General features: G+C 48.0%; 1 protein-coding gene across 1 annotated transcript; it reads right to left on the bottom strand.

The window, feature by feature from the left end:
- Positions 1-193: 193 nt before the first annotated feature.
- LOC132339071 (Ig heavy chain Mem5-like) lies at positions 194-27,799 on the bottom strand. Its single transcript, XM_059869111.1, has 7 exons — positions 27,699-27,799; positions 27,082-27,412; positions 20,914-20,978; positions 17,975-18,250; positions 17,229-17,336; positions 16,829-16,945; positions 194-826 (listed from the first exon to the last, which is right to left on the bottom strand). The coding sequence occupies exons 1-6, from the start codon at positions 27,754-27,756 to the stop codon at positions 16,830-16,832; spliced, it is 954 nt and encodes a 317-aa protein (XP_059725094.1). The 5' UTR covers positions 27,757-27,799; the 3' UTR covers positions 194-826; position 16,829.

Genomic DNA, 27,799 nt, shown 5'->3' with positions numbered 1-27,799 from the left:
AGGACTCTCCTCACTGAAGCTCCTGAATGTGCCAGAGAGACCCTTCCCTGCAGAAAGTCTGCAAAAGACAAATTCAGCCAACAGGACATCGACGTTACTAAAGCTGTAATTCTGATCCCAGTGGGCTTTAGGGCAGTTGGAATTCAGCAATTCCATCCCAATTTCAGAAGAAAAAGCACAGAAAACCCTCACATTTTTGCCTAGCACAACTTTATTTTTGTCACTACTGAAGGATCCTAAAATTCACATGCAATACATTTGGCAGAAGAAATACAGGCTTAATCAAGAAATGAGCATTATGTAGTAGAATGAAATCACTCCAGATTCTACAGAGCTCTTCTTATCTCCAGTACACACTTTTGGATATGGAAACTATTTCAACCCAAAGCTAGAAATGGCAGCTCCTGGGCTGGAATTGCCTCAGCAGTGCTACTCCAGTTCCACAGGCAGTAACACAACATGCCTGGGAAAGGTGCTTTTCAAAGGCCATCTATCTGCAGTGAGCACTGGAGTTTTCAAAGCTATTGAAGCTGGTTGGACACTGGTGTGCAAATGCCAGGAGAGTGAGGGAATCGACTTAGCAGGAGGATGAGGATAAATCCACTCTCCTCAGTGTTCAGAGGAGAGGAAACAGCAAAAGCCCTTAAAAGTCTTCAGTGTAAATCAGCTGGCCAGGCAGGAGTGAACAGTGTTGCATGTCTTCAGGGGAAGGTGCTGCCTTGTGTCCTGGGTGGTCTCTGTCAGCAGCTCTGGCCCTGCTTGTTCCACCCCCTTGTGCTGCTGGTTCACGTTCTTTCCTGCTCTTCTTTGGGTTCATTCCCCATGTCTGGAAGAGCAACAGGATGTTTAAAGTACATTTAATGACATTGGGCCTAGGAACCAGTATTTGACTTCTGTGAGCTCCCTTACCTCAGAAAAGAAACAACTTGATGCTCATGAGGGCATTGAAGGCCATGCTCTTTGCCAGCAGGACTCTCAAACCCAACACAGCCATGGACAGCATGTTCACTCTCTGCCCTCCAGCATCTGCTCAGTGACCAGAAAAGAGGGGAGAGATCATGGTCTAGGTTTTGATATTGTGATCTTGGCAGAAAGCGGGAAATCCACAGGTGACAGTTTGAGGGAAAGCAAGGGCAGCAAAGGAACAGCCGAGAGAGAACATGGCAACAACAGGGGAGCAACCTTGGAGCAGCAGCTTGTGTGTGCTGAATGTGTTGTGTTCTGAGTCCTCTGCCCTGGAGAAAATGCATTTCCATGTCTTTATCCCCAGAGAGCAATGTAACTTCACACCCTGTTTGGGTAACTCACCTTGTGCTGAGGGCTCTGTGCTGTTGCAAACCCGGTCACTGGCCCCTGACTCTGTTCTGGTTCTGTTTGGTTCCCCAAACCCTGTTACTGGTTCTTCAGCCTCCTCTTCTGTAGCATGATAAACAAAAGGCATTTTAAACTATATCGACCTTTTATAGAGGATAAAAAAAAAGTTTAGATGACATTTCTCATTGAAAATCAGAGGGAAGTACAGACTGGGTCTCAGCTGGTCAGCATTAATTGTGACATGAATTTGAACAGAAAATTTCTTCATGTAGTTGCAGGAAACAGAACAAGTCCTGCATTGGTTTGGTTTTACTATTTCAATGACCTTCAAGACTAAAAGAGGAAACCCACACAAAAGAACAATTCATGTAATTAAAAAACCCTCACAACACACCCTTTAATTTTGTGTTGGTATTGGATGGACTGTTCCAGCTTGTGCTGCAGGAGGTTTCCTGCTATAGGCTAAAATATTCAGTCATAAGGAAACTCACATATGAAAGAAATATATTGTGTCTTCAGTCTTCCTCCCAAAAAAAAAAAAAATCTTGACGTTATTAAACAGTGTAAAAACCATTTCTTTTAGATGCTTTGAAACATCTTTCAGCTCTCCCTGCTGAAATCCCAAATATCATTCTTATTTCTGCTGGCTGCCCAGGGCAGTGCTGTCCAGAAGGAGAACACCAAGCCCCACAGGCCACTGTCTCCAGAAACAGGTGACAGCTGTGCCACCAAACTGTACCTGGCTGTGCTGTTATCGTGCGGTTGTCGAACTGGGCCGTGCAGGTCACCTCTGTGTCTTCTGTCACCCTGACCACTTTAATTGCACTGTACAAGCCCTCTGACGTCAAAATGGATGTGCTCTGCTCATAGACCACCTCCTGAGAGGGCATCTCCAAGCTGATGTTCTTTGTAGGGGAGTTCCTTGCCAAACAAGCTGCATTCCCAGAGCTGCCACCTCCTTCCAGTTTCTTTGATTTCATCACAATGACTTGAGGGTCAGAATTTTTTGAAATGTCTGTAAAGAAAAGCAAGGTTTGGACAGGATTGATTTTACTGCAGGCTTGCCTGGGTGCTGAGTGACCCAAAATTCACATGTACTCCATCTGTGTTGAACTTGTAACATTCTCATTTACTGTCTTTTATGTCATTATTCGTTGGCATTAGAGGTACAAGTAACAAAAGAAGATTTCTTAAACTCACAACCTGCTGTCTTACAAGAAAACTCTTTGTGTCAAAACAATTTAGATGCCAACAAACCATTGTGGTAGCATGGTTTGTCTATTAGAGAAAATATGTGCTGCTAGGTCAGGTTATATGTGGAGAATCAAAGGTGATCTCAAAAGCCAATGTAAGATTTAACTCAGATTAGCAATTTGAATTAGACTAAAACCATGGAACTGAAAGGAATCCTCCAGCAGCCTTCCTTGCCAGAAAGGGCTCAGCTTATGAAAGGCTGTCAGACACATCCACAAAGACTGACGGGTCTGCTTTGACAGGAGCATCCTGAGGGGTCTCTTGGGTAAAGAGAGGTGCACGAAGCTTTTCATTTTGTATGGTGTCTGCCTTGCAGGTGGGTCAAGAGATCCCTGAGCTCTAACATTTTGTTCATCCCAGGGCACAGATGGAAGTTTGATCAAGGAGCTCTGATTTTACACCCTTTCCCCATCAGCCCCATGCCACTGCTGAGGAACTGAGGTGAAAGCCCAACTGTACTCTGCCACAACTTCATGGGTCAGCTCTCCTGATCCAACAGGCAGAACTACACACTTGTCCACACCTACAGCAACCAGACACCCACCAGAAATCCAACACTTCCTTCCCAGCTCTTGTACCAGGCTTGGCCAGAGCCTGTCAGTCCTGTGCATTCTGTGTTCTCTGAGAAGACCTTGAAAGGCTTTTCATGTGGTCTCCTCTCCAGGCTTTCCAAACAGCCAGAACACAAACAGGCTGCTTCTCTGCAATAGCCCCTGACCTTCATCATCAGCAAGCAATAATGTACACAGTGCAACTGTGGTTGAGAGAGCAGAAGATTTGTTTGATCTGACCCCAGAAGGCTCACCCGAGTCCCTTTAGTTTACATTACCTGACAGTACAGCCAAAAATTCCTAACACTGTTTGCTTCTGGTAGGGATTAATGTTTTATGTTTATGTTCAAGTTTGTTTAGAGAAAAAGTTGTTCTTCACCTTTGCTTTTATCTTATATGTCCCATGGTGAGTCCTATATTCCAGAAAGTATTGGGCCTTAGCATTTAAAATGAATATTTAATCTGGAATAATGTAACCCCAACCAACAGGAAAACCTTCTCTGTCCGTAACTGAACCCTCAACAGAATATGCCTGGAGTATCCCACAGTGACACTAATGGTTGTTATTTTATCATTTTGATTTGGGGAACTGGCAAAAGATGGGATAGTAAAGTATTTGTGCTGTAAACACCATAAAATGCATATTTTAAGTAGTAGCTCCCAAAGGAACTCAGAACCCAGTGAAGGAGATTTCTCACATCCTGGAAACTTTGGCTTCAACTTATTAAGTCTTTCAGGAAAATTGAAAGGGACTTTGATACTTTAGGTTCAACGTCTTTTACTATCAAACATAATTCCAGAGTCTCTGTGAAGCTCTGAAAATACCCTGTCATTAGCTAGAAAAAGAAAATCACTGAACAGCACGGAAAGAAGAGGTCTTCCTCCACAATGGTAAATTTACATTGCTTTGTCCCTTTGGAACTGGAAGTGCACTGAGATTGTTCCCAAATAAAATTTATCCCCATGCAACATATCCTATAGACATGGAGAGATGTTTGGCAGCCCCCTAAGCCTGTCTTACATCTTTCTGGAAGGAGAGGAGGAGGTTTTCGGGATGTAAAGTGACAGGGAATGTTCTTGCCACACTTTAAAGATATGCAGACCTCTGAAAGCAAAGCAACAATTCCTGACGGATGCACCTGAGGCTTTAGGATCACAGAGATCAACATCCAAAACCCCTCTGCCACCCCAACATTCACATTTCCCTAGAAAAGCTTGGGGTGATAGGCAACTTTTTTGTCCATCTTGGTTTTCCAAATAAAGATAGAAATAAGCAAGGTTTCATATAATCCCTACTCCCCACATTGCTCTTTTCAGAACCCACACAACTTGGCAGCCAATTGTCTTTCATTCCAGGAGCTCTTGGATATGAGGCACTTGTGAGAATTTAAGCCCAAGGCCATTTCACCTCCTTCCTGCTCTGTCCCCAGGGCAGTGGAATTCCTTACCTGGGCACACTGGCAGTGTGGTGCCAGTGTCAAACCAGAACTTCTCCAAACAGGAGTTACAGATCTGTCTCAAAACTCCTCATGCTGGGAGCTCCTCACTGAGCTCTGCATTCCTGCCCCAAGTCAGTCAGTGAAAGTCCACTGGAGAATTGGGCACTGGACAGTAAATTTGGGCCAGAGTGCTGCCCAAAGTGGGAATAAGTTATCACATGCTAAGCAGTGCTCTGCTGGTGTTTGGGGATCATGGAATAATGGTGCTGTGCAGAGTCAGCTCAGTTGTTCCTGGGAAACCTTCCTGAGCAGATCCAAGCTGAGGGTTTGGCTTGAAAGCCTGGCTGGAGCGTGATTGCATTCAAGGGATTATTGCAGCTGAAAATCCTTTCAGTGAACCCAAACCATTCAATTCCCTTGTTCTCCCCCACATTAATTTTAAATGACGTTTTAGAAATAAAGAAATGTCACTTACTTGGTAGAACTGTGAGAGTCGTCCCTGGTCCAAATAAAAGCTTAGCTATTCTCACACTGCTAAGACTTATTCCAATAACTCACTTCTTCCTCATGATGTTCAAAAGTGTTGTAAAAACAGGTGGTGAAAAGCCATTACTCCTTATTATCCATGGGTGCAAGTGCATGGTAGAATCCAGAGGTAGATTTACTTCCAAAACTGGAAAGGGAAAAAAGGTAAATTGAATTGTTCAGTGATTTCTGATAGCTTGGTTGAGTATAGAATTTTAAACGTCTCCCTTTCTTCCTCCTTTTAGAAGCTTCATGTGTTTTTCTATGTATTCAGGAGAAAAGGAAATAGAGGAAGAATGTTGTTCTTCTCTTCTTAATCATTATAGTCACCGATCTCCTTTCTTTCCCAAAATTTCTCACCTTCTTTCCCTCTTTTTGTTTTTGTACAGGACCCTGTGCTGTTTATATCATTGTGGTAAGACCGCCCATGGCACAGTGATATATTTCATAACAAAAACCGTCTCTGTTCCACTACACAGAATTTTGGATTATACAGGCAGTCACATGACTTCTTCAGTGGTTTAAGACCCAACGCACCACATGAAGAAACACCATATGGCTTTCAAGGAAGGATCTCAAATAATATCAGAGAGGCTGAGTTGTAAATGAGAACTTGGGTATTACGGGACACCTCTGAAAAGTCTGATGGAATTAAGGTGGATAGAAAGCAGAAAAATAATCAGTACCTCTGGTGTTATTTCAGAGCATTTCTTACAATGCACTCTAATCCCCCTACTTCTCTTCTTGTAGGTACTAGTGGTAGTGTGAATGAAGTTCTGGCACGTAGCAGGCGAGCTCTGAGGGTGTTAGGAGAGATGGATTAAAAGCAGAAGACACAGAGGAGGGTCATAAAATGCTGAAGTGACCTTCCAGCGGGGAATTGCCCTTGACAGCCCAGGGTGAACTGCATCCAGGGATCCTCTAGCATGGACCCAGTTTAGATACCAGTGTCTCTCCTTGCCTCTGCCTTGCTCTTGCTCAGGGATTCCCCCAGATTAGCAAAGTTATGGAAATAAATGTATTCTGTCTGAGTCTGTGTCTGCTCCATCTGCTGTCTGTGCTGCCTCACACAGGTGATGGTGGCTGTCCTAGTTTAAAAGACAGATATCTGCCAAGGAAGGCAGCAACCTCTCATGGAATGGAGATCATAACCCCCTTCCCTCCAAATTATTATAACTTTGAAATTATAGGGCTTTCAGACAAAGATTTTGGAAAAGGAATGACAGTTCTTTACTAGCAAGTGTATGTATAACAACTCAAACAAACAACAACAGCATTAACACCAATCAGAACCACACACCCAGGCCTGGCCTCTCTCGGCCGCAGGTGCTTCCCCCTTTGGTGCAGTTCCGGGCACAGCCAGCAGGGGCGCTGCTGGCTCCCAGCCGGGCTGGGTGCATGTAAAGATTCCTCCGCACCAGCAGGGGGCGCTGTGGTGCGAGCTCGGCCGCCTCTCTGCATGTGGGAACTGCTGGGTGGGCAGGCAGGAGAGATGGAGAAGGGGCTCCCTTTACAGTCCCACGGGAGCCCCTGGTCCTAGTGCCCCTCTGTATAGCCAGACCACCTCTAGCAGGACTCTTGGAGCAGCAGGCTGCAACGGCAGAGGTGAGAACACCCACAGTGGTTAACCAAGTGTAGGAGAAACACTGAAGCTGTGGCAGGAGCCATGGGTGACTGGGCAGACAAGGGGTGTCAAGTTATAGTGTCACAAAAATCCCTGAAGCAGTGGCAGATAACTGCAGGGCTGGGAGGGGGATTGCTCCTTTGGACAGCTCACTGGCCACGGCTGATCCTGGGATCAGCACAGGGCGTGGCCCAGTGTGCTCCTGCCTCCCGGCTCCTGGGGGAGCACACACCGGCTCTGGGCTCGCAAGCCACAAAGGGGCAGGGAATCAAGCTGGCAATCCCTACTAACAGTGCCAAAGGAAAAGAACGAAACACAGGCAAAAAGCACAGGGCAACAGTGTCTCCAGACAGACGCCCTTGCCATGTGGCTCCTGAGCTGAGCAGCCCCTCTGGAAGGAAGCAGCAGCCCCTGGCCCCCAACTCTCAGGGGATCCCTGCTGCCCCTCACACATTGTGATACTTCCTGAGCCAGGGGAGGCAATGATTCTTCTGAACACAAAACAAACACAAAAATATGAATGGGTAGGGAATTTAAGCCATTCCCAAGACAGAAATATGGGTAGAAAATATGAGAGGAATGGGAAGAAACAGGTGAGGCTTTTGTGGAACAAGTGGGACATCCCTGGGCTCCAGTGCTCATGGGGTGCCAGAAGTGTGTCAGGTGTCTGATGGCAGGACAGCACAGCTGGGCACACACAGTCAGGAGTTTTCTGGCATGTACTGATGCTAACTTACTAACACAAATGGCTGCTGAGCTGGACCTCTGTGTGCCACTGAGGAAGAATTGGTGCTGGATGTGAGGTGGTTGGGGTGGCCTTGGCTGCAGTGACCATGCACTCTTTGAGCTCAGGATTCTGGGAGAAGAGAGCAATGCAAAAACAGGACAGGAGCCCTGGGCTTCAGGAGAGCAGAATCTGGGATCTTCTGGGAGGAATCCCATGGGTTATGGTCCTGGACAGAGGAGGGGTCTAGGAGAGCTGCTCATGTTCAGAGATCACCTCCTTGAACCCCAGAATGGTTCCTATTGACAAAGCAGTAAGTCAAGCTTTGTGTCAGATGTCCAAAAGGATGAACAAAGGGCTTCTGAATAAATTCATAACTGGTAAATACAGAAGGTTCCTGCCAATTTGTTCAACATGCCGTGATGATCAAATGCCTAAAATGACCTGTTTGCAAGAGCCAAGATCTCAGGTTGAATGGGGAAGAAATTGGTCTTGGGAAATTAGGTGGGGTGTTCTGCTGTTTCAGTAATTCTGGTAAATCAAATTTGTGTGTGTGCACAGAGTTGTCTAAGGAAAAATAGCTGAGGTAGGGTCACTGTGTTTCCTCCTTCAAGAGAAGGGAGGGAGACAGTTTGTCTGTGGTGGTTCAGTTGTTTTCAGTCACTGTGGAATGTAGTCCACACTGTGCTAGACAGTTCTACACAAACATCTGGGGGTGTTTGCAGTGCCAGGTGATGTCTCCTCTTTCATGTCTTTGTAGTGCTGCCTTTGGTTTTCCTGTCCCTCTACACTGCTCTACTTCTGAACACCTAACACTGTTCCAGAGGATTCTCTACACTAGAAATAACATTATCATCCTTGCTTTTTTTGGCATAGGGAATGTTATGAGTAAAAAAAGTTACCTTTTTTTTAAGAGAAGGAGCTGCAGAGTTTGGAGTTGAGCTGGGAACTGATCGCTGGCCAAGAGTTCTTTTGTTAGTAAAATGTTGTAATCACCTGTTGTGTATTGTTGAGTATTGCCGTTTAACCTTCTATTATGGAAAACTCTTGTTTCTCAGCACCACCCTTGCCTGCTGCCAGTAGGATGACAACCCCCGCCCCCGACGGTGGGGAGAGTAGGAGAATTTGCATCTCAGGACACATGGAAATTTATCTCAAATCCCAGACTGCATTGGGACGAAACCCTCACCAAATCCTGGAAAATAACCCAAAAGAGACAAGCCAAAGCAGAATTGAGAGGTCAGGGTGGTGTTTGGACAGCAGGGGCAAGGTCCGAAGCCGGCAGAGACACTAGAGAACCTCGGTCACTAATGGCCCTGATTAAAAACGATGTCAGTCAGACCCAGGACCCCCTGGACCAAAAACAAAACAGAGCTCTGGGTACACCCCCACTACTGTTGCGAGGACAGGACTCCTGGCTCTGCACCTTTTGGACAGAGCTGCACAAATCCTCCTCTTCCAAGTCACTGCTGGGAGTGGTGTCAGAAACCCGTGGAACTGCCAAACCCCCAATTTTGAGGTGATCACTTTAGTAAAGGCATTAAAAAGGAGGAATATATCCTGCCCCTGTTTATTCCAGGGAACAGTTATTGTTCATCCAACTTAAAAATTGCTCTCACATTTTGGAAAGGATTATTGTTGTTGGAAGTGCCTCACAGAAAGGATCTGGTTTCCAGTTTGTCTTTTAACACACAACAATACAGTTAGGGCTAAATACTTGAAAGGTTTTCTGGGAAACATCTCTCAAGTTTATAAATTCTCAAGTTATTTTCATCCTATATTTTCTAAGCCTTCTAGACCTTCAAGCTGTACTCTCCTCAAAGCCTAATTGCATGCCAGAGGAAAGATCAGTCCATGGTTAAGAATTGTTCAGGATTTCTTTTGGTTCAGCTGATGGTGCTTTATTTGACTCTATTTGCTGTTGTTATAGTTGACTGAAGTTGGCTTTTAATTGCATTGGTATTTTAGTCATATAATTAGTGGAAGCCTGCAATTGTGGAGCATTTTCCTAATCCTCCTGCAATAATCAGGGATGTTTTCAACATTAACAGTTGGTGGAGGTTAGGATTTTTTCCTCTTCTTTCTCTCAGGGAATTTTTCTCTATTTTGTTGTCTGTAATTGCCATGCCACAGGAGAATGCTTAGAGCAATATTACCAAGAGAAGTTACTTGTTAATAATTTGTGTAAACACATGGCTTTAGAAAGAAGGGGAAGAACAAGCATTCTCATTTCACCGGTCTATTGGCTGCTTCCTGGAGCTTGACAAGTCCGTGGCTGGTCACGGCTTGTTATTGGGGGCTGCAATCCTGGGCAGAGTAGATGGGAGGAAATTCAATTGGGAAATGATGAGCAGAATCTCTTTCTTTCTCCCTTGCAGAAACCAAAGGCCAGTGCTGGAGGACTGCAAGGGATTCGTGTGACAAATACCCCTGTCAGCAATGTCTTGTCTGTACTAAATGCACCCAGATCTCCCAGGCTCCCCTTATATGTCAGCTGTTCCCTCCCTTGTGTTCATGGCCCTTCATTGCATTGTTCCCCTGTGTCCATGTCCTTCCCAGCCTTGGGAGCCCAGCAGGGGACACAGCAGTCCCCACTCCCAGCAGTGCTGGACTGAAGAGGGTTCCTCCCCAGTGAGCAAGGAGTCAGGCCAACATGCCAGGAGGCTGCATGGACAAACGAGGCTGGGAAAAGGTGGGCCCAGTGCTGAATGGGATGGGGACCAGGTGACAGAGGATATGGGACAGGGCTGAGGTCCTGAATGCTTTATTCACCTCAGGCTTCAGCAGCCAGATCAGCCTTCAGCAATTTCATTTCCCAGTGATCAGGGGAGAGGATGGAGAACACAATATCTATTCCTGAAAGAAACCTGTAACTGTGCTGTTTTCTATTCCATAAGAATGGATTTTATCCACAAAGTTCCAGAGAAGTCACTGCTGTGGGCACAACTCAATGCAGAATACACAACATCCACCTTCTTCTCACCCACCAAGGCTCTTTGCCTCATTGTAGGATGCTGTAAACGTGGCTAAACAAGGTTCCTACTTCCCAAATCTGTGCTGAGTGTCCATGAGGTAGGGGGCAGGGAGGTGCTCCAGGTGCCAGAGCAGAGACTCCCCTTGATGTGCACGGTGAAGACCAGGATGGTGCAGGTGATAAGTGATAGTGGAGCAGATATTGGCCCTACAGCCCAAAGAGTTTCCCACACAGAAGCAACGAGACATGTCCTGAGCAGGTCTGAGACTCCATGCAGAGCTCAGGTTGGAGCCTGTTTCTGACAGGAACTGTCGTGTCATGGAAGAAGTAGCCCATGTCATAGCAGCTTCTCTGGGAGAACCTGCAGGGATCCACCCTGAAGCAGTCTGTTCCTGAAGGATGGCATGGCAAACTACAGACCCACACTGGAGGAGGTTGTGAAGAGCTGCAGTCAATGCAAAGAAACAAAGTTGAAAAATTCCTGGAGAAATGTCTCCTCTGGCTTGGACACCACACTCTGGAGAAGGAGAAGGGCATGAGAAGGAAGAAGTGGCAGAGAAAATGGGTTATGAACCGATGGTTGCATTCCCCATTGCTGTGCAATGATTGGGTGGATAAAGGATTTTAGATGTGTCCTTTTTTTTTTTCTCATTATCCTATTCTGATTTGATTCACAAAAAAATAAATTCATTTTTCAAAGTTCATGTATTTCCCCATGGTGGCACTCCTCCAGCAAGTCCTTATCTCAACCACAAGCCTAAATTACATTATTTTCCACCTGTCTGACTGAAGAGTAGGGGCACTAAGACAGCAGCTTGCTGAGCCCCTGGAGGGCAGTCAAAGTCAACTCACCACACCTCAACTCCTTCTCCCTGGTCAGGAGCTCTGTAGTTGCCACCCTCTAGAGCAATGTCATCCCTGCTGATCTGGCTTTCCTAAACAGCCTGGCTAAACCTGCCACAGCACTCTGGAAGCTCCAGCAACACATCCCCATCATTCCATGGCTCTGCAGCCAAGGAACCGAGGAGAAAAGAAACTGTGCTGGACAGGAGCCCAGGCAACGTTAACCAAACCTGCATTTCCCCAAACTGCAGCCTCTGCAGTTCCCAGGACAGATCCTCCTGCACCATCAATGGCACCAGCCCTTCCAGCAGCCCTCCCTGCAGTGCCTTTTAGTGCCACCCAGCCAGAGGGACGTTTCCTGCACCTGCCATTGCCTGACAAGAGCCCTGGGGAGCAGCTGCCAGAAAGAAATGCTGAGAGATCTGTCTTGCCCATCTGCTGGTTTTTGGTTCACTCTGCTGCAGAGCTGATCCGGGGTGAGTCTGCTCCACAGTAATACGTTGCTGCATCGCCTTGCTGTGCTGCCAGGATCTGCAGTGGAAATCTATTCTCAGAGTTGTCTTTTCTTGCCCTAAAGGGACCCTGGAAACCTTCTCCGTAGGTATGACCGTCCCTGCAAATCCATTCCATTCCCCGTCGGCCCTGACGGTACCAGTACATGGTGTAGGTGCTCACAGAACCTCCCTTCATGCTGCACTCAAATGTGACTGCATGTCCGTCTAGCACGGTCACTTCCCTGGGGTTCTGCTCCAAGGTCACCTGGCCAGTGACAGCTGCAGAGAGCAAGAACAAGGCTAAGTCATTCCAAGATTCACCAGAGTTCACAGCAATGCTGGTGGGGCTTTGGACTGGCACTGGAGCTGTGGGAAAACAATATCCTCCTCTCTGAAGCCAGTTGACACAGATGGGCAAAGCTGGTGGCAGCTAGCAAGGCTCACAAGGAAGGAGACACCACATTTCCCTCCCTCCTTGCCCAAATCAGACAGGAAGCTTTTTCTAATTTCCCCCAAAGAAGCAGAAAGGATTTGCACCATGGGAGGACAAGTCCCCTTGTCCTTGCCAAGACAGGATGATGAGGCACCCATGCTCCTGTCCCTGAAGCTGCTGTGTGTGAGCAGAGCAAAGACAAAGGGCTGTCCCAGGCAGTGGGGCTTGTGCCCTGTGCTGCCATGCCCCAGCTGGTCTGTGCCAGAGGGGCCGCAGTGCCCCAGGAGCAGTGTCCAGTGCCAGGGCAAAGCGCTGGGCCCCGAGATCTGAGTGCAGCAGGGAGGTGCCCTGCGTGTGCCCAGGCTGCAGAGGAGGCAGCTGGCATGGAGGTGCCCAGCTCAGAGGCACAAGAGGAGCAGGGCTGCTCTCCCCGTGCTCCACAGGCATGGCTGGGCAGCTCCAGCCGGGGCACAGCTCTGGCTGCCAGCACTCAGCACAGCTCCCAGAGCCCTGCAGAGCCCAGGGCCACGCTCAGCTCCTGGGGCCATCAGCCCTTGCCTTCACTTACCTACAATGGGCAAGAAGCCCACACACAGGGCACTCCACATGGCCAGGCCCGCTCTCAGTGGCCTCTCTCCAGCTCCTCTGTGCCTGCACAACAGCTCTGCCCACACCTGCCCTGCCTGGGCCTCTGTCACTGCTCTCAGGCCCAGTCCCTGCTGGTCCCTCCCTCTGCCTGTGACAACACTGATGGGGAGAGGTGGGGCACCAGGAGCAGAACTTGAAGCTCTTGGTGCCCTCCTGGCTGTCTCTCACCCTGGGTGGTCCCCATCTTTCTCTTAAGCCCTCTCCATAGTCACACTTTGTGTGATCCTGTGAAAGAGCCTCAGCCTTGCTTTGGAGGGGCTCTGTGGGAGCTCTAAATTGGGAAATTCCATCCCCAAACCCCAACATCATCATTTGACATCCAGTGTGTGGCATGAAGGGCTGAGATGAGAACAGATCTGCCCCGAGTGGGCTGGAGACCAATCTGATCTCAGCATTAGTTGTATCAGGTATGGAGCCACTGGTGCCAAGGCTGCTGGGGCTGTTCCTGTGGCTGTGGGACCTAACCCTGTGTATGTTCCCAAAGGTGCTCCCCATGATGATATTGTGCAGGGCTGTGGGCACTGAGAAGGGGATTGGGAAGAGGCCAGAAACTCTCAGCCTCTGGAGGTGGCTCCTGTCAAGTGTTAGAGAAAGATATTCTCCCAAGGATGATCTGGTAGTGCTCCCAGGCAGGTGGAACCCCATGGCCAGAGACTCTATTTGTCATCAAAATAAAACTGTGTGGGCACAGTGCTGTTAGAGGTGCCCACGTAATGAAGGCTGGGGTGTCTCTACTCTGTCTCCTTGCAGGGTTTGTTTCAATACAGGTCACAAACGACAAAGTGCTCAGATTGTGGGAGGCTTTGGCATAGCCAGGAATCAACTAAGGCCGTCCCTACAGAAATTCTAGACTTGATTTTTATTTTCAAAGTTGTTCTTTGGAAAGACAGACATTGCCAGGAGCTCTGCACTCCCCAGTCGTGAATAGTTTTGCAGGGGAAGATCAGGTTCCCAATGCTTCAGTTCAGATAACATCTGCTGACTGAAATATAAGGGAAAGAGAGAAAGAGAACATGCCCTTGCAGTCAGGTAATTAACCATACTCTTAAAGAGTTTCTCTTTATGTTTGATCTAATTTTGTCAGGAGGTTGCAGGACTTTGGGGCACAAAACAGATAGGTCAGATTATGCCTAGCAGATCCAGGAATAGAATTATTACCTTGTACTTTTAATGTGGTATAAGAAGACTGAAGGGTTCAGTGGTACAAAGAGGTGTATAGTGTTGCCCATTCTCATGGTGTTCTTCATTCTTCTTTCCCATGTAACCTCTTGGAGAGAGCTTTAATATTTCAGGATGCTTTTAATGTTCTCTGCCACTGGAGAGAGCTCTCACCATTTTGAGTTGCTCACCAGGGCAGATGTCAGATACCACACTCTGTGTGTGAGACTCACCAAGGGGGAGGAAAAATAAATGGGCTAGAGGAGTAAATTTTCCTCAGATTACTGTAAAAGTTTTCTTGAACTTCACATTGTGGGTGGTCTTGCACTGAAACTCAAGGATAAAGGAAGTCTCCTACTGCATTTTTTTGTGTTAGAGAATCAAGGCATTACTTTATTCTGGCCAAGATGTGTAACAGAAATAATTTCATCCACACATTGCATGGGTTGTGCAGAGAAAATCCTTCCATCCCACAAGGTTTTCGCTGGAGTTTTCTTGTACATCTACAGTCAAAACCCAGGGAAATTCATTGGTTCCATGATCATTGCTCCCAAGTTCTACAGTTTGTAGTATTTGGTTTTTTATTGATCCCTTCAATGTTGCTTTGGTTCTCATTCTTGGTTCTCTCATTGATCTTTTCCCAGACCAGGTGTCTCTGACCATGCCAGGGCTGATGTTTGGAGTTGATGTTCATTAATGGTCTTTATCTTTTGTGTATCTTCTGTGCTGCTCCCAGTCTGCTGGGAGGTGAAGCTCATCAGGCCTGGAGTGCTGCAACAGTCCTTTGAAAATAACCTTCAGTTCCTTTCCCCCTGGGCAAAGGTGAAGAAAACCCCTGAGTACAGGTATATAAAGAAGGTTTGAACTTGTTCTCATTGTCCCCAGAATGAGAAAGGTGTCACAGAAACACAGAAGGATTGAGGCTGGAAAGGACCTCTGGTGGTGGCTGGGTGTCCCCTGCTCTTGCAGGAATGTCTGGAGCTGTTTGCCAAGGACCATGTCCAGGTGGCTTTTGAATGTCTCCAGGGACATTGGCTGAACCCCTGGAGATTTGCAAAGGCTGTGAGCACAATCAAATATGTAAGCAAGCTACTCTGGAGGAGAAGAAAAGTGGCACTAAAAAAATGTATTGTACCAAAGAGTTCTCCTTATAATTATCCTCCATTATTTTGGAATCGGGACAATATTGATTTTTAGACGTCAGGATATTTCCACATGCAAATATCCTTCTTTTAACAAAGGGCATTTTAATGACATTACCCTCCTGTGCATCTGATACCACTGGTTTTTTCTGAGAAAATATTCTCCAAATACAAATCTGCCAAAGAGATTGGGAAAAGGTGTGGAGTGCTTGAGAAAAAGGTTCTGGGTGTGATTGGAAAATCAGGATAGAAATATTGGTGAATGGCTCCCCCTGATTGATGTTCTGGAGGTAGAGTGCACTAAATGAGCATTTCACTGGATTTGCATTTGCCATGCAAATTTCACAGAGCTTCTGCAAGGGCTGAGGCTCTTCCCTGGTGCCTGCAGGGCCTGAGGGTCTGAGCTGAGCAAGCTCAGTGCAGCAGCCCCTGCTGTGTCCTGTGCAGAGGTTCTCTTGAAGGCTGCAGGAACTCAGGCAGGGGGAGCAAAGCCTTATTTCCCCTTCAGGATGTGGTTACCTTGTGTTTTCAAAAGCAGGGGAGGGTTGATGCTGCCTGGTGGAACTGAGTCAGAAATGGTGACCACAGCATCCTGCCTGTAGCTTGTGAGAGGGGCATGAGCTGGGGAAGGTGTGGGCTGGGCTCTGTTAGGGAAGAACCAAGTTGCTATGGAAACTATCACTCCATCAAAACACCCCAAATTATTTTCTGGTGGCCCCTTCCTCCTACTCCTGAGTGCAAAACAACAGCAGGGTTTCTTCTCTGCTGACAGGAGCCTTTTCTTCCGTCGTGCCTTCAGCCAGGACTCTCCTCACTGAAGCTCCTGAATGTGCCAGAGAGACCCTTCCCTGTACAAAGTCTGCAAAAGACAAATTCAGCCAATAGGAAATCTACATTATCAATGCTGTGTTTCTGATCCCAGTGGTCTTTAGGACAGCTGGATTTCAGTAATTTCCATCCCAGCTTCAGAAGAAAAAGCACAGAAAACCCACAGCATTTTGGCCTAGCACAACTTTATTTTTGTCACTACTGCAGGATCCTAAAATTCACATGCAATACATTTGGCAGAAGAAATACAGGCTTAATCAAGAAATGAACAATGTCTGGTTGAATGAAATCAATCCAGATTCTACACAGCTATTCTTATCTCCAGTACACACTTATGAAATCCATGTAAACCCAAAGCTAGAAATGGCAGCTCCTGGGCTGGAATTGCCTCAGTAGTGCTACTCCAGTTCCACAGGCAGTAACACAACATGCCTGGGAAAGGTGCTTTTCAAAGGCCATCTATCTGCAGTGAGCACTGGAGTTTTCAAAGCTATTGAAGCTGGTTGGACACTGGTGTGCAAATGCCAGGAGAGTGGGGGAATCGACTTAGCAGGAGGATGAGGATAAATCCACTCTCCTCCGTGTTCAGAGAAGAGGAAACAGCAAAAGGCCTTAAAAGTCTTCAGTGTAAATCAGCTGGCCAGGCAGGAGTGAAGAGTGTTGCATGTCTTCAGGGGAAGGTGCTGCCTTGTGTCCTGGGTGGTCTCTGTCAGCAGTCTGGCCCTGCTTGTTCCACCCCCTTGGGCTGCTGGTTCACGTTCTTTCCTGCTCTTCTTCGGGTTCATTCCCCATGTCTGGAAGAGCAAAGGGATGTTTAAAGTACATTTAATGACATTGGGCCTAGGAACCAGTATTTGACTTCTGTGAGCTCCCTTACCTCAGAAAAGAAACAACTTGATGCTGATGAGGGCATTGAAGGCGATGCTCTTTGCCAGCAGGACTCTCAAACCCAGCACAGCCATGGACAGCATGTTCACTCTCTGCCCTCCAGCATCTGCTCAGTGACCAGAAAAGAGGGGAGAGATCATGGTCTAGGTTTTGGTGTTGTGATCTTGGCAGAAAGTGGGAAATCCACAGGTGACAGTTTGAGGGAAAGCAAGGGCAGCAAAGGAACAGCTGAGAGAGAACATGGCAACAACAGGGGAGCAACCTTGGAGCAGCAGCTTGTGTGTGCTGAATGTGTTGTGTTCTGAGTCCTCTGCCCTGGAGAAAATACATTTCCATGCCTTTATCCCCCAGAGAGCAATGTAACTTCACACCCTGTTTGGTTAACTCACCTTGAGCTGAGAGCTCTGTGCTGTTGCAAACCCGGTCACTGGCCCCTGACTCTGTTCTGGTTCTGTTTGGTTCCCCAAACCCTGTTACTGGTTCTTCAGCCTCCTCTTCTGTAGCACAATAAAGAAAAGGAATTTAAAACTATATCCACCTTTTATACAGGATTTTAAAAGTACTGAGATGACATTTCTCATAGAAAATGAGAGGAAAGTTCACAGTGGGCCTCAGCTGGTCAAGATTAATTCTGACATTATTTGAAGAGACAATTTCTCTATGCATTTGCAGGAGACAGAAGAAGTCCTGCATTGTTTTGCTTTACTATTTGAATGACCTTCAGGAACAAAAGAGGAAACCCACCCACTATCACAATTCATTTAATTAAAAAACTCACACACCACACCCCACCTTTAATTTTGTGTTGGTATTCGAAGGGCTGTTCCAGCTTGTCCTGCAGGGGGTTTGATTCTATAGGCTAAAGGATTGAATCATAAGGAAATTCACATTTGAATGAAATAAATGTTGTCCTCCCTCTCCGTCCCAAAAAAAGGGATCTCAAAGTTATGAAACAGTTGAAAAACCATTTCTTTTAGATGCTTTGAAACATCTTTCAGCTCTCCCTGCTGAAACACCAAATGTCATTCTTATTTCTGCTGGCTGCCCAGGGCAGTGCTGTCCAGAAGGAGAACACCAAGCCCCCCACAGGCCACTGTCTCCAGAAACAGGTGACAGCTGTGCCACCAAACTGTACCTGGCTGTGCTGTTATCGTGCGGTTGTCGAACTGGGCCGTGCAGGTCACCTCTGTGTCTTCTGTCACCCTGACCACTTTAATTGCACTGTACAAGCCCTCTGACGTCAAAATGGATGTGCTCTGCTCATAGACCACCTCCTGAGAGGGCATCTCCAAGCTGATGTTCTTTGTAGGGGAGTTCCTTGCCAAACAAGCTGCGTTCCCAGAGCTGCCACCTCCTTCCAGTTTCTTTGATTTCATCACAATGACTTCAGGGTCAGAAGTTTTTGAAATGTCTGTAAAGAAAAGCAAGGTTTGGACAGGGTTTTTTTTACTGCAGGCTTGCCTGGGTGCTGAGTGACCCAAAATTCAGATGTACACCACTTGTGACTAATTTGTAACAATCTCATTTACTGTGTTGTATGTCATTATTCCTTATCATTAGAGGGAGAAGTAACAAAAGTAGATTTCTTAAACTCAAAACCAGCTGTCTTACATGAAAACTATTGGTGTCAAAAGAATTTAATTGCCATCAAATCATTATGGTACTATGATTTTTTTTTTAAACAAAATACGTTTGCCTCTAGGTCAGGTATCATATAGAGAATAAAGAGTTACCTCGAAAACCAATGTCAGGATTTAACTCAGATTAGCAATTTGAATTAAACTGAAACCATGGAACTGAAAGGAATCCTCCAGCAGCCTTCCTTGCCAGAAAGGGCTCAGTTTATGAAAGGCTGTCAGACACATCCACAAAGACTGACGGGTCTGCTTTGACAGGAGCATCCTGAGGGGTCTCTTGGGTAAAGAGAGGTGCATGAGGCTTTTCATTTTGTATGGTGTCTGCCTTGCAGGTGGGTCGAGAGATCCCTGAGCTCTAACATTTTGTTCATCCCAGGGTACAGATGGAAGTTTGATCAAGGAGCTCTGATTTTACACCCTTTCCCCATCAGCCCCATGCCACTGCTGAGGAACTGAGGTGAAAGCCAAATCGGGCTGTGCCACAACTTCATGGGTCAGCTCTCCTGATCCAACAGGCAGAACTACACACTTGTCCACACCTACAGCAACCAGACACCCACCAGAAATCCAACACTTCCTTCCCAGCTCTTGTACCAGGCTTGGCCAGGGCCTGTCAGTCCTGTGCATTCTGTGTTCTCTGAGAAGACCTTGAAAGGCTTTTCATGTGGTCTCCTCTCCAGGCTTTCCAAACAGCCAGAACACAAACAGGCTGCTTGTCTGCAATACCTCCCTGGGCTACATCATCAGCAAGCAATAATGTACACAGTGCAACTGTGGTACAGAGAGCAGAAGATTTGTTTGATCTGACCCCAGAAGGTTCACCCGAGTCCCACTAATTTGTATTACCTGACAGTACAGCCATGAATTCCTACCACTGCTTGCTTCTGGAATTGATTCACCTTTTATGTTTGTGTTCAAATTTATTTGGATAAAAAGTTGTTCTTCATCTTTATTTTCATCTTATAAAGTCACAGAAGAAGCCCTATATTCCAGAAAGTAATGGGCCTTAGCATTTTTCATGAATGTTTAATCTGGAATTATCCAACAGAATATTCCTGGAGTATCACACAGTGACATTAATGGTTGCTACTTTATGTCCTTTTGATTTGGGGAACTGGCAAAAGATGGGATAGCAAAGCATCTGTTCTGTAAGCACCTTGAAATGCATATTTTAAGTTCTAGCTCCCAACGGAACTCTGAACCTGAAGAAGGAGCTTGCTCACATCCTGGAAACTTTGTCTTGCACATATTAAATATTTCAGCAGACTCAAAAGGGACATTGATACTTTAGGGTCGATGGCTTTTTCTATCAAAAATAATTCCAGTGTCTCTGGTCAGCTCTGATAATATCCTGCCATTAGCAAGAAAAAGAAAACCGTTGAAGAGCAGGGGAAGAAGAGGTGTTCCTCCACAATGGTAAATTTACATTCCTTGTCCCTTTGGAACTGGAAGTGCACTGAGATTGGTCCTAAACACACATTTATTCCCATGCAACATATCCTACAGACATGGAGAGATATTTGGCAGCACTCAAGGCAGTCCCACGTCTTTCTGGAAGGAGAGCAGGAGGTTTTAGGGATGCAAAATAACATGGGATGTTCTTGCCACACTTTAAAGACATGCAGACCTCTGAAAGCACAGCAACAATTCCTGAGGGATGCACCTGAGGCTTTAGGATCACAGAGGTCAACATCAAAAACCCCTCCGCCACCCCAACATTCACATTTCCCTAGAAAAGCTTGGGGTGATAGGCAACTTTATTGTTCATCTTGGATTTCCAAATAAAGATAGGAATAACGAAGGCTTCTTATAATCCCTACTCCCCACATTGCTCTTTTCAGAGCCCACACGACTTGGCAGCAAATTGTCTTCCATTCCAGGAGCTCTTGGATATGAGGCACTTGGGAGAATTTCAGCCCAAGGCCATTTCACCTCCTTCCTGCTCTGTCCCCAGGGCAGTGGAATTCCTTACCTGGGGACACTGTCAGTGTGCTGCCAGTGTCAAACCAGAACTTCTCCAACCTGGAGTTACAGATCTGTCTCAAAACTCCTCAAGCTGGGAGCTCCTCACTGAGCTCTGCATTCCTGCCCCAAGTCAGTCAGTACAAGCACAATGGAGACTTGGACACTGGACAGTAAATTTGGGCCAGACTGCTGCCCAAAGTGGGAATAAGTTATCACATGCTAAGCAGTGCCCTGTTGGTGTTTGGGGATCATGGAATAATGGTGCTGTGCAGAGTCAGCCCAGTTGTTCCTGGGAAACCTTCCTGAGCAGATCCAAGCTGAGGGTTTGGCTTGAAAGCCTGGCTGGAGAGTGAGTGCATTCAAGGGATTATTGCAGCTGAAAATCCTTTCAGTGACCCCAAACCTTTAAATTCCCTTGTTCTCCCCATAATAATTTTAAATGAAGTTTTAGAAATAAAGAAATGTCACTTACTTGGTAGAACTGTGAGAGTCGTCCCTGGTCCAAATATAAGCTTAGCTGTTCTCACACTGCTAAGACTTATTCCAATAAGTCACTCCTTCCTCATGGTGTTCAAAAGTGCTGTAAAAACAGGTGGTGAAAAGCCATTAGTCCTTATTATCCATGTTTGCAACTGCATGGTAGGATCCAGAGGTAGATTTACTTCCAAAACTGGAAAGGGAAAAAAGGTAAATTGAATTGTTCAGTGATTTCTGATAGCTTGGTTGAGTATAGAATTTTAAACTTCTCCCTTTCTTCCACCTTTTAGTACCTTCATGTGTTCTTCTATGTATTCAGGAGAAAAGGAAATAGAGGAAGAATGATGTTCTTCTCTTCTTAATCATTAGAGTCACCCATCTCCTTTCTTTCCCAAAAGTTCTCACCTTCTTTCCCTCTTTATGTTTTTGTACAGGACCCTATGCTGTTTATATCATTGTGTGATCCAAACCCCAAGCACAGTGATATATTTCATAATAAAAACCGTCTCTGTTCCACTACACAGAATTTTGGATTATACAGGTAGTCACATGACATCTTCAGTGGTTTAAGACCCAACGCACCACATGAGGAAACACCATATGGCTTTCAAGGAAGGATCTCAAATAATATCAGAGAGGCTGAGTTGTAAATGAGAACTTGGGGATTACGGGACACCTCTGAAAAGTCTGAGGGAGTTAAGGTGGATAGAAAGCTGAAAAATAATCAGTACCTCTGGTGTTATTTCAGACCATTGCTAACAATGCAGTCTAATCCCCCTACTTCTCTTCTTGTAGGTACTAGTGGTAGCGAGAATGGAGTTCTGGGACGTAGCAGGCTAGCTCTGAAGGTGTTGGGAGAAATGGATTAAAAGCAGAACACACAGAGGAGGGTCATAAAATGCTGAAGTGACCTTCCATGGGGAATTGCCCTTGACAGCCCAGGGTGAACTGCATTCAGGGATCCTCTAGCATGGACCCAGTTTAGATGCAAGCGTCTCGCCAGGCCTCTGCCTGATTGTTGCTCAGAGATTCCCCCAGGTTATCAAGGTCATGGAAACACATGTACTCTTGAGTGAGTCTATGGCTTCTCCATCTGCTGCCTGTGCTGCCTCACACAGGTATTGGTGGCTGTCCTAGTTTAAAAGACAGATGTCTGCCACGGAAGGTGGGAATCTCTCTTGGAATGGAGCATATGACCCCCTTCCCTCCAAATTATTATAACTTTGAAATTATAGGGCTTTCAGACAAAGATTTTGGAAAAGGAATGCCAGTTCTTTACTAGCAAGTGTATGTATAACAACTCAAACAAACAACAACAGCATTAACACCAATCACAACCACACACCCAGTCCTGGCCTCTCTCGGCCGCAGGAGCTTTCCCCTTTGCTGCAGTTCCGGGCACAGCCAGCAGGGGCGCTGCTGGCTCCCAGCCGGGCAGGGCAGGTGCGACGATTCCTCCGCACCAGCAGGGGGCGCTGTGGTGTGAGCTCGGCCGCCTCTCTGCATGTGGGTACTGGTGGGTGGGCAGGCAGGAGAGATGGAGAAGGGGCTCCCTTTACAGTCCCACGGGAGCAGCCAGTCCCAGTGCCCCTTTATATAGCGAAACCAGCTGTAGCAAGAACCCTGGAGCAGCAGGCTGCAACGGCAGAGGTGAGAACACCCACAGTGGTTAACCAAGGGTAGGAGAAACTCTGAAGCCATGGCAGGAGCCATGGGTGACTGGGCAGACAAGGGGTGTCAAATAATAGTGTCACAAAAATCCCTGAAGCAGTGGCAGATAACTGCAGGGCTGGGAGGGGGATTGCTCCTTTGGACAGCTCACTGGCCACGGCTGATCCTGGGATCAGCACAGGGCATGGCCCAGTGTGCTCCTGCCTCCCGGCTCCTGGTGGAGCACACACCGGCTCTGGGCTCGCAAGCCACAAAGGGGCAGGGAATCAAGCTGGCAATCCCTACTCACAGTGCCAAAGGAAAAGAAAGAAAGAAACACAGGCAAAAAGCACAGGGCAACAGTGTCTCCAGGCAGATGCCCTTGCCATGTGGCTCCTGAGCTGAGCAGCCCCTCTGGAAGGAAGCAGCAGCCCCTGGCCCCCAACTCTCAGGGGATCCCTGCTGCCCCTCACACATTGTGATACTTCCTGAGCCAGGGTAGGCAATGTCCATTCTGAACACAAAACAAACACAGAAATATGATTGGACAGGGAATTTAGACCCTTCCCAAGACAGAAATATGGGTAGAAAACATGAGAGGAATGGGAAGAAACAGGTGAGGCTTCCATGGGACAAATCAGACAACCCTGTGATCATGAGGTGCCAGAAGTGTGTCAGGTGTCTGATGGCAGGACAGCACAGCTGGGCACACACAGTCAGGAGTTTTCTGGCATGTACTGATGCTAACTTACTAACACAAATGGCTGCTGAGCTGGACCTCTGTGTGCCACTGAGGAAGAATTGGTGCTGGATGTGAGGTGGTTGGGGTGGCCTTGGCTGCAGTGACCATGCACTCTTTGAGCTCAGCATCCTGGGAGAGGAGAGCAATGCAAAAACAGGACAGGAGCCCTGGGCTTCAGGAGAGCAGAATCTGGGATCTTCTGGGAGGAATCCCATGGATTATGGTCCTGGACAGAGGAGGGGTCTAGGAGAGCTGCTCATGTTCAGAGATTACCTCCTTGAACCCCAAGAATGGTTCCTCTTGACAAAGCAGTGAGACAAGCTTTGTGTCAGATGTCCAAAATGATGAACAAAGGGCTTCTGAATAAACTCATAACTGGTAAATACAGAAGGTTCCTGCCACTTTGTTCAACTGGCCATGATGATCAAATGTCTAAAATGACCTGTTTGCAAGAGCCAAGATCTGAGGTTGAATGGGGAAGAAATTGGTCTTGGGAAATTAGGTGGGGTGTTCTGCTGTTTCAGTAATTCTGGTAAATCAAATTTGTGTATGTGCACACAGCTGTCTAAGGAAAATAGATGAAGTAGGGTCACTGTGTTTTCCTCCTTCAAGAGAAGGGAGGGAGACAGTTTGTCTGTGGTAGTTCAGTTGTTTTCATCACTGTGGTACGTAGTCCACACTGTGCCAGACAGTTCTACACAAACATCTGGGGGGGTTTGCAGTGCCAGGTGATGTCTCCTCTTTCATGTCTTTGTAGTGCTGCCTTTTGTTTTCCTGTCCCTCTACACTGCTCTACTTCTGAACATCTAACACTGTTCCAGAGGATTCTCTACACTAGAAATAACATTTTCATCCTTGCTCTTTTTTGGCACAGTGGACAGTTATTGTTCCTCTAACTCAAATACTGCTCTCACACTTTGGAAAGGAATATTGTTGTTGGAAGTGCCTCACAGAAAGGATCTGGTTTCCTGTTTGTCTTTTAACACACAACAAGAGAGTTAGGGTTAAATACTTGAAAGGTATTCTGGGAAGCATCTGTCAAGCTTGTAAATTTTCAACTTATTTTCATCCTATATTTTCTAAGCCTTCTAGACCTTCAAGCATTACTCTGCTCAAAACCATTTTGCATGCCAATGGAATAGTTGTCCATGTTTAAGGATTGTTAAGGATTTATGATGGTTATTTTATTTATTTATTATGATTTTTATTTTGGTTCACCTGATGGTGCTTTAATTGACTCTGTTTCCTGTTGTTATAGTTGACTGAAGTTGGCTTTTAATTTGATTGTTATCTTAATAATATAATTCATGGTAGCCTGCAATTGTTGAGCATTTTCCTAATCCTACAATAATGATGCATGTTTTCAACTTTAACAGTTGGTGGAAGTTAGGATTTTTCCACTACGTTCTCTAAGGGAATTTTTCTCTAGTTTGTTGCCTTTAAGTTCCAGTCCTCTGGAAGCTCCAGTAACACATCCCCATCATCCCATAGCTCTGCAGCCAAGGAACTTGGAGAAATGAGGCTGTGCTGGACTGGAGCCCAGGCAACGTGCACCAAACCTGCACTTCCCCAAACTGCAGCCTCTGCAGTTCCCAGGACAGATCCTCCTGCACCATCAATGGCACCAGCCCTTTCAGCAGCCCTCCCTGCAGAGCCTTTTAGTGTCACCCAGCCAGAGGGACGTTTCCTGCACCTGCCATTGCCTGACAGGAGCCCTGGGGAGCAGCTGCCAGAAAGAAGTGCAGAGAGATCTATCTTCCCCATCTGCTGGGTTTTGGTTCACTCTGCTGCAGAGCTGCTCCAGGGTGGGCCTGCTCCACAGTAATACGTCGCTGTATCACCTTGCTCTGCTGCCAGGATCTGTAATGTGAAGCTGTTCTTGGAGCTATCCTTCCTTCCCTTAAAGTGATCTTGGAAACCTTCTCCACATTTATCACCCTCCTTTTAAATCCATTCCAAAGTGTCCCGTGGGTCCTGACAGTACCAGTGCATGTAGTACCTGCTCATATCACCTTCCTTCATGCTGCAGTGGAAGGTGAATTCATCTCCCTTTTGAACGGTCACTTCCTTTGGAGCTGCTCCAAGGTCACCTGCCCAGTGACTGCTGCAGAGAGCAAGAACAAGGCACAGTCACTCCAAGATGCAGCAAATGTCAGGGCAATGCTGGTGGGGATTTGGACTGGCACTGGAGCTGTGGAAGGACAAGATGCTCGTCTTTGAAGCCAGCTGACACAGATGGGCAGAGCTGCTGGCAGCTAGAATGGCTCACAAGGAAGGAGACACCACAGTTCCCTCCACTCAATCAGACAGGAAGCTTTTTCTGATTTTCCCCAGAGAAGCAGGAAGGATTTGCATCATGGGGGGACAAATTCTTTTCTCCTTGCCTAGACAGGATGGTGAGGCACCCATTCTCCTGTCCCTGAAGCTGCTGTGTGTGAGCAGAGCAAAGACAAAGGGCTGTCCCAGGCAGTGGGGCTTGTGCCCTGTGCTGCCATGCCCCAGCTGGTCTGTGCCAGAGGGGCCGCAGTGCCCCAGGAGCAGTGTCCAGTGCCAGGGCAAAGCGCTGGGCCCCGAGATCTGAGTGCAGCAGGGAGGTGCCCTGCGTGTGCCCAGGCTGCAGAGGAGGCAGCTGGCATGGAGGTGCCCAGCTCAGAGGCACAGGAGGAGCAGGGCTGCTCTCCCCGTGCTCCACAGGCATGGCTGGGCAGCTCCAGCCGGGGCACAGCTCTGGCTGCCAGCACTCAGCACAGCTCCCAGAGCCCTGCAGAGCCCAGGGCCACGCTCAGCTCCTGGGGCCATCAGCCCTTGCCTTCACTTACCTACAATGGGCAAGAAGCCCACACACAGGGCACTCCACATGGCCAGGCCCGCTCTCAGTGGCCTCTCTCCAGCTCCTCTGTGCCTGCACAACAGCTCTGCCCACACCTGCCCTGCCTGGGCCTCTGTCACTGCTCTCAGGCCCAGTCCCTGCTGGTCCCTCCCTCTGCCTGTGACAACACTGAGAGGGAGAGGTGGGGCACCAGGAGCAGAACTTGAAGCTCCTGGTGCCCTCCTGGCTGTCTCTCACCCTGGGTGGTGCAGGAACAGACCTTTTGTTGGGCAGGAAATGCTGTGGTGGGCTAAAGGGGATGTGTTTCTGAGGGGCCAGCCCTGGCCTTTCTCTCTGGGAGTCTTGCAGGCTGCTGCTGGGACTTTGGAGGTGACCAGAGAGGCTGTCAGCTTCTCCTTCCCCTGGCCCCCTGGCCCTGGCTCTGCTGAGCTGCTGATCCCACATGGGATGCCCCAGGATCTCAGTTCACCTTGGCCAGGACACCCCTTATCCAAAGCGCTCCTCACCTGCTCCCTGCACTCTGGCCCTGCACCCTCCTGGCTCCCCAGTGATGACACTTCTCCAGCTGCCTCTTCCTGTCAAAGCCCTCCTGGACCCCTGCCCTGCAGCAAAGGCAGCCCAGGACTCTGCAGGGGCTTTGCATGTTACACTTAAGAAGACCACCAAGGAAGGATGAGTGGGACTGGAGCCAGGCAGTCACCAGGCTGACTGGATGAGAGAAAAACCTTGAACCTCCTCTGCAGAATAGAATGCTGCAACTGGGACTCAGGAGAAGGAAAGCCTCGGTGTTGGGAAAGGTGCTCTTGATGAAAGGCCAGGATCACTAGTGCTGCGTGATGATGGCACCTGATTTCTTAGGAACAGCCCTGAACCACTTTGGTTTTCACCATCTCCCAATTTCGTGGGTGCTGCGCCAGCCCCGAGCTGGTTTGTGCTAAAGCCCAGCTGGGTTTCCTGTCCCCGTGTGCACAGCGCAGAAGTACCGGGCAGAGTCACGGGGCTGCAGGGTCAGCAGGGAGAGGTAAACCTCGGACCGGGAATTGTCCCGGGACATCTTGGCCCGCCCCTGCACTGACTGGTCAAAATAAAGAACTGTCGAACCAAAACTATTAACCGACACCCACTCCAGCCGGCCTCCGGGTGCCTGACGGTACCAATAGATTCCATAATCCCTAAAGGTGAATCCGGATCTACGGCAGGAGAGGGTGACGGAGTCCCCGGGCGCTCGCTGCCCTCCGCCGGCCTCCTGCAGCCTCGGCTGTGCCCAGAGCCCTGCGGAGGGAGAGCGCAGGAATCGGGCAGGGCGCGAGCGCGGACCGAGGGCGCTGTCCCGGTGTCCCGGTGCCCCCGGCCCGGCACTGCCACAGCCGCCAGCCCCGGCCCACAGCCGCTGTCCCGGGTTTGCCCGGGCCTTTGCCCGTGTTCCCTGCCCTGCCTCTGCTCCTGTCCTTTCCCCAGCCTCTGCCCTTGTCCCGTCCCTGTTCGTGTCCCTCCCTTTCGGTGTCGCTGTCGCTCGTTTCCCGGGCCGGGCTCGCTGCCCTCCCCGCCCGGCTCTCACCTGCCGGCCACAAGGCCAAGGCCAAGGCCAGCAGCCCCGGCCCCGGCCCGGCCAACATCGCTGCCGGCCCCGGCCCCGCGGCAGCCGCACAGGAGCCGAGC

This window comes from Haemorhous mexicanus, chromosome 28 (genome assembly GCF_027477595.1).
Source record: "Haemorhous mexicanus isolate bHaeMex1 chromosome 28, bHaeMex1.pri, whole genome shotgun sequence".
Taxonomy (NCBI): Eukaryota; Metazoa; Chordata; class Aves; order Passeriformes; family Fringillidae; genus Haemorhous; species Haemorhous mexicanus.
The sequence above is the reverse complement of the archived record's forward strand: the minus strand, read 5'-3'. Positions and strand labels throughout refer to the sequence as shown.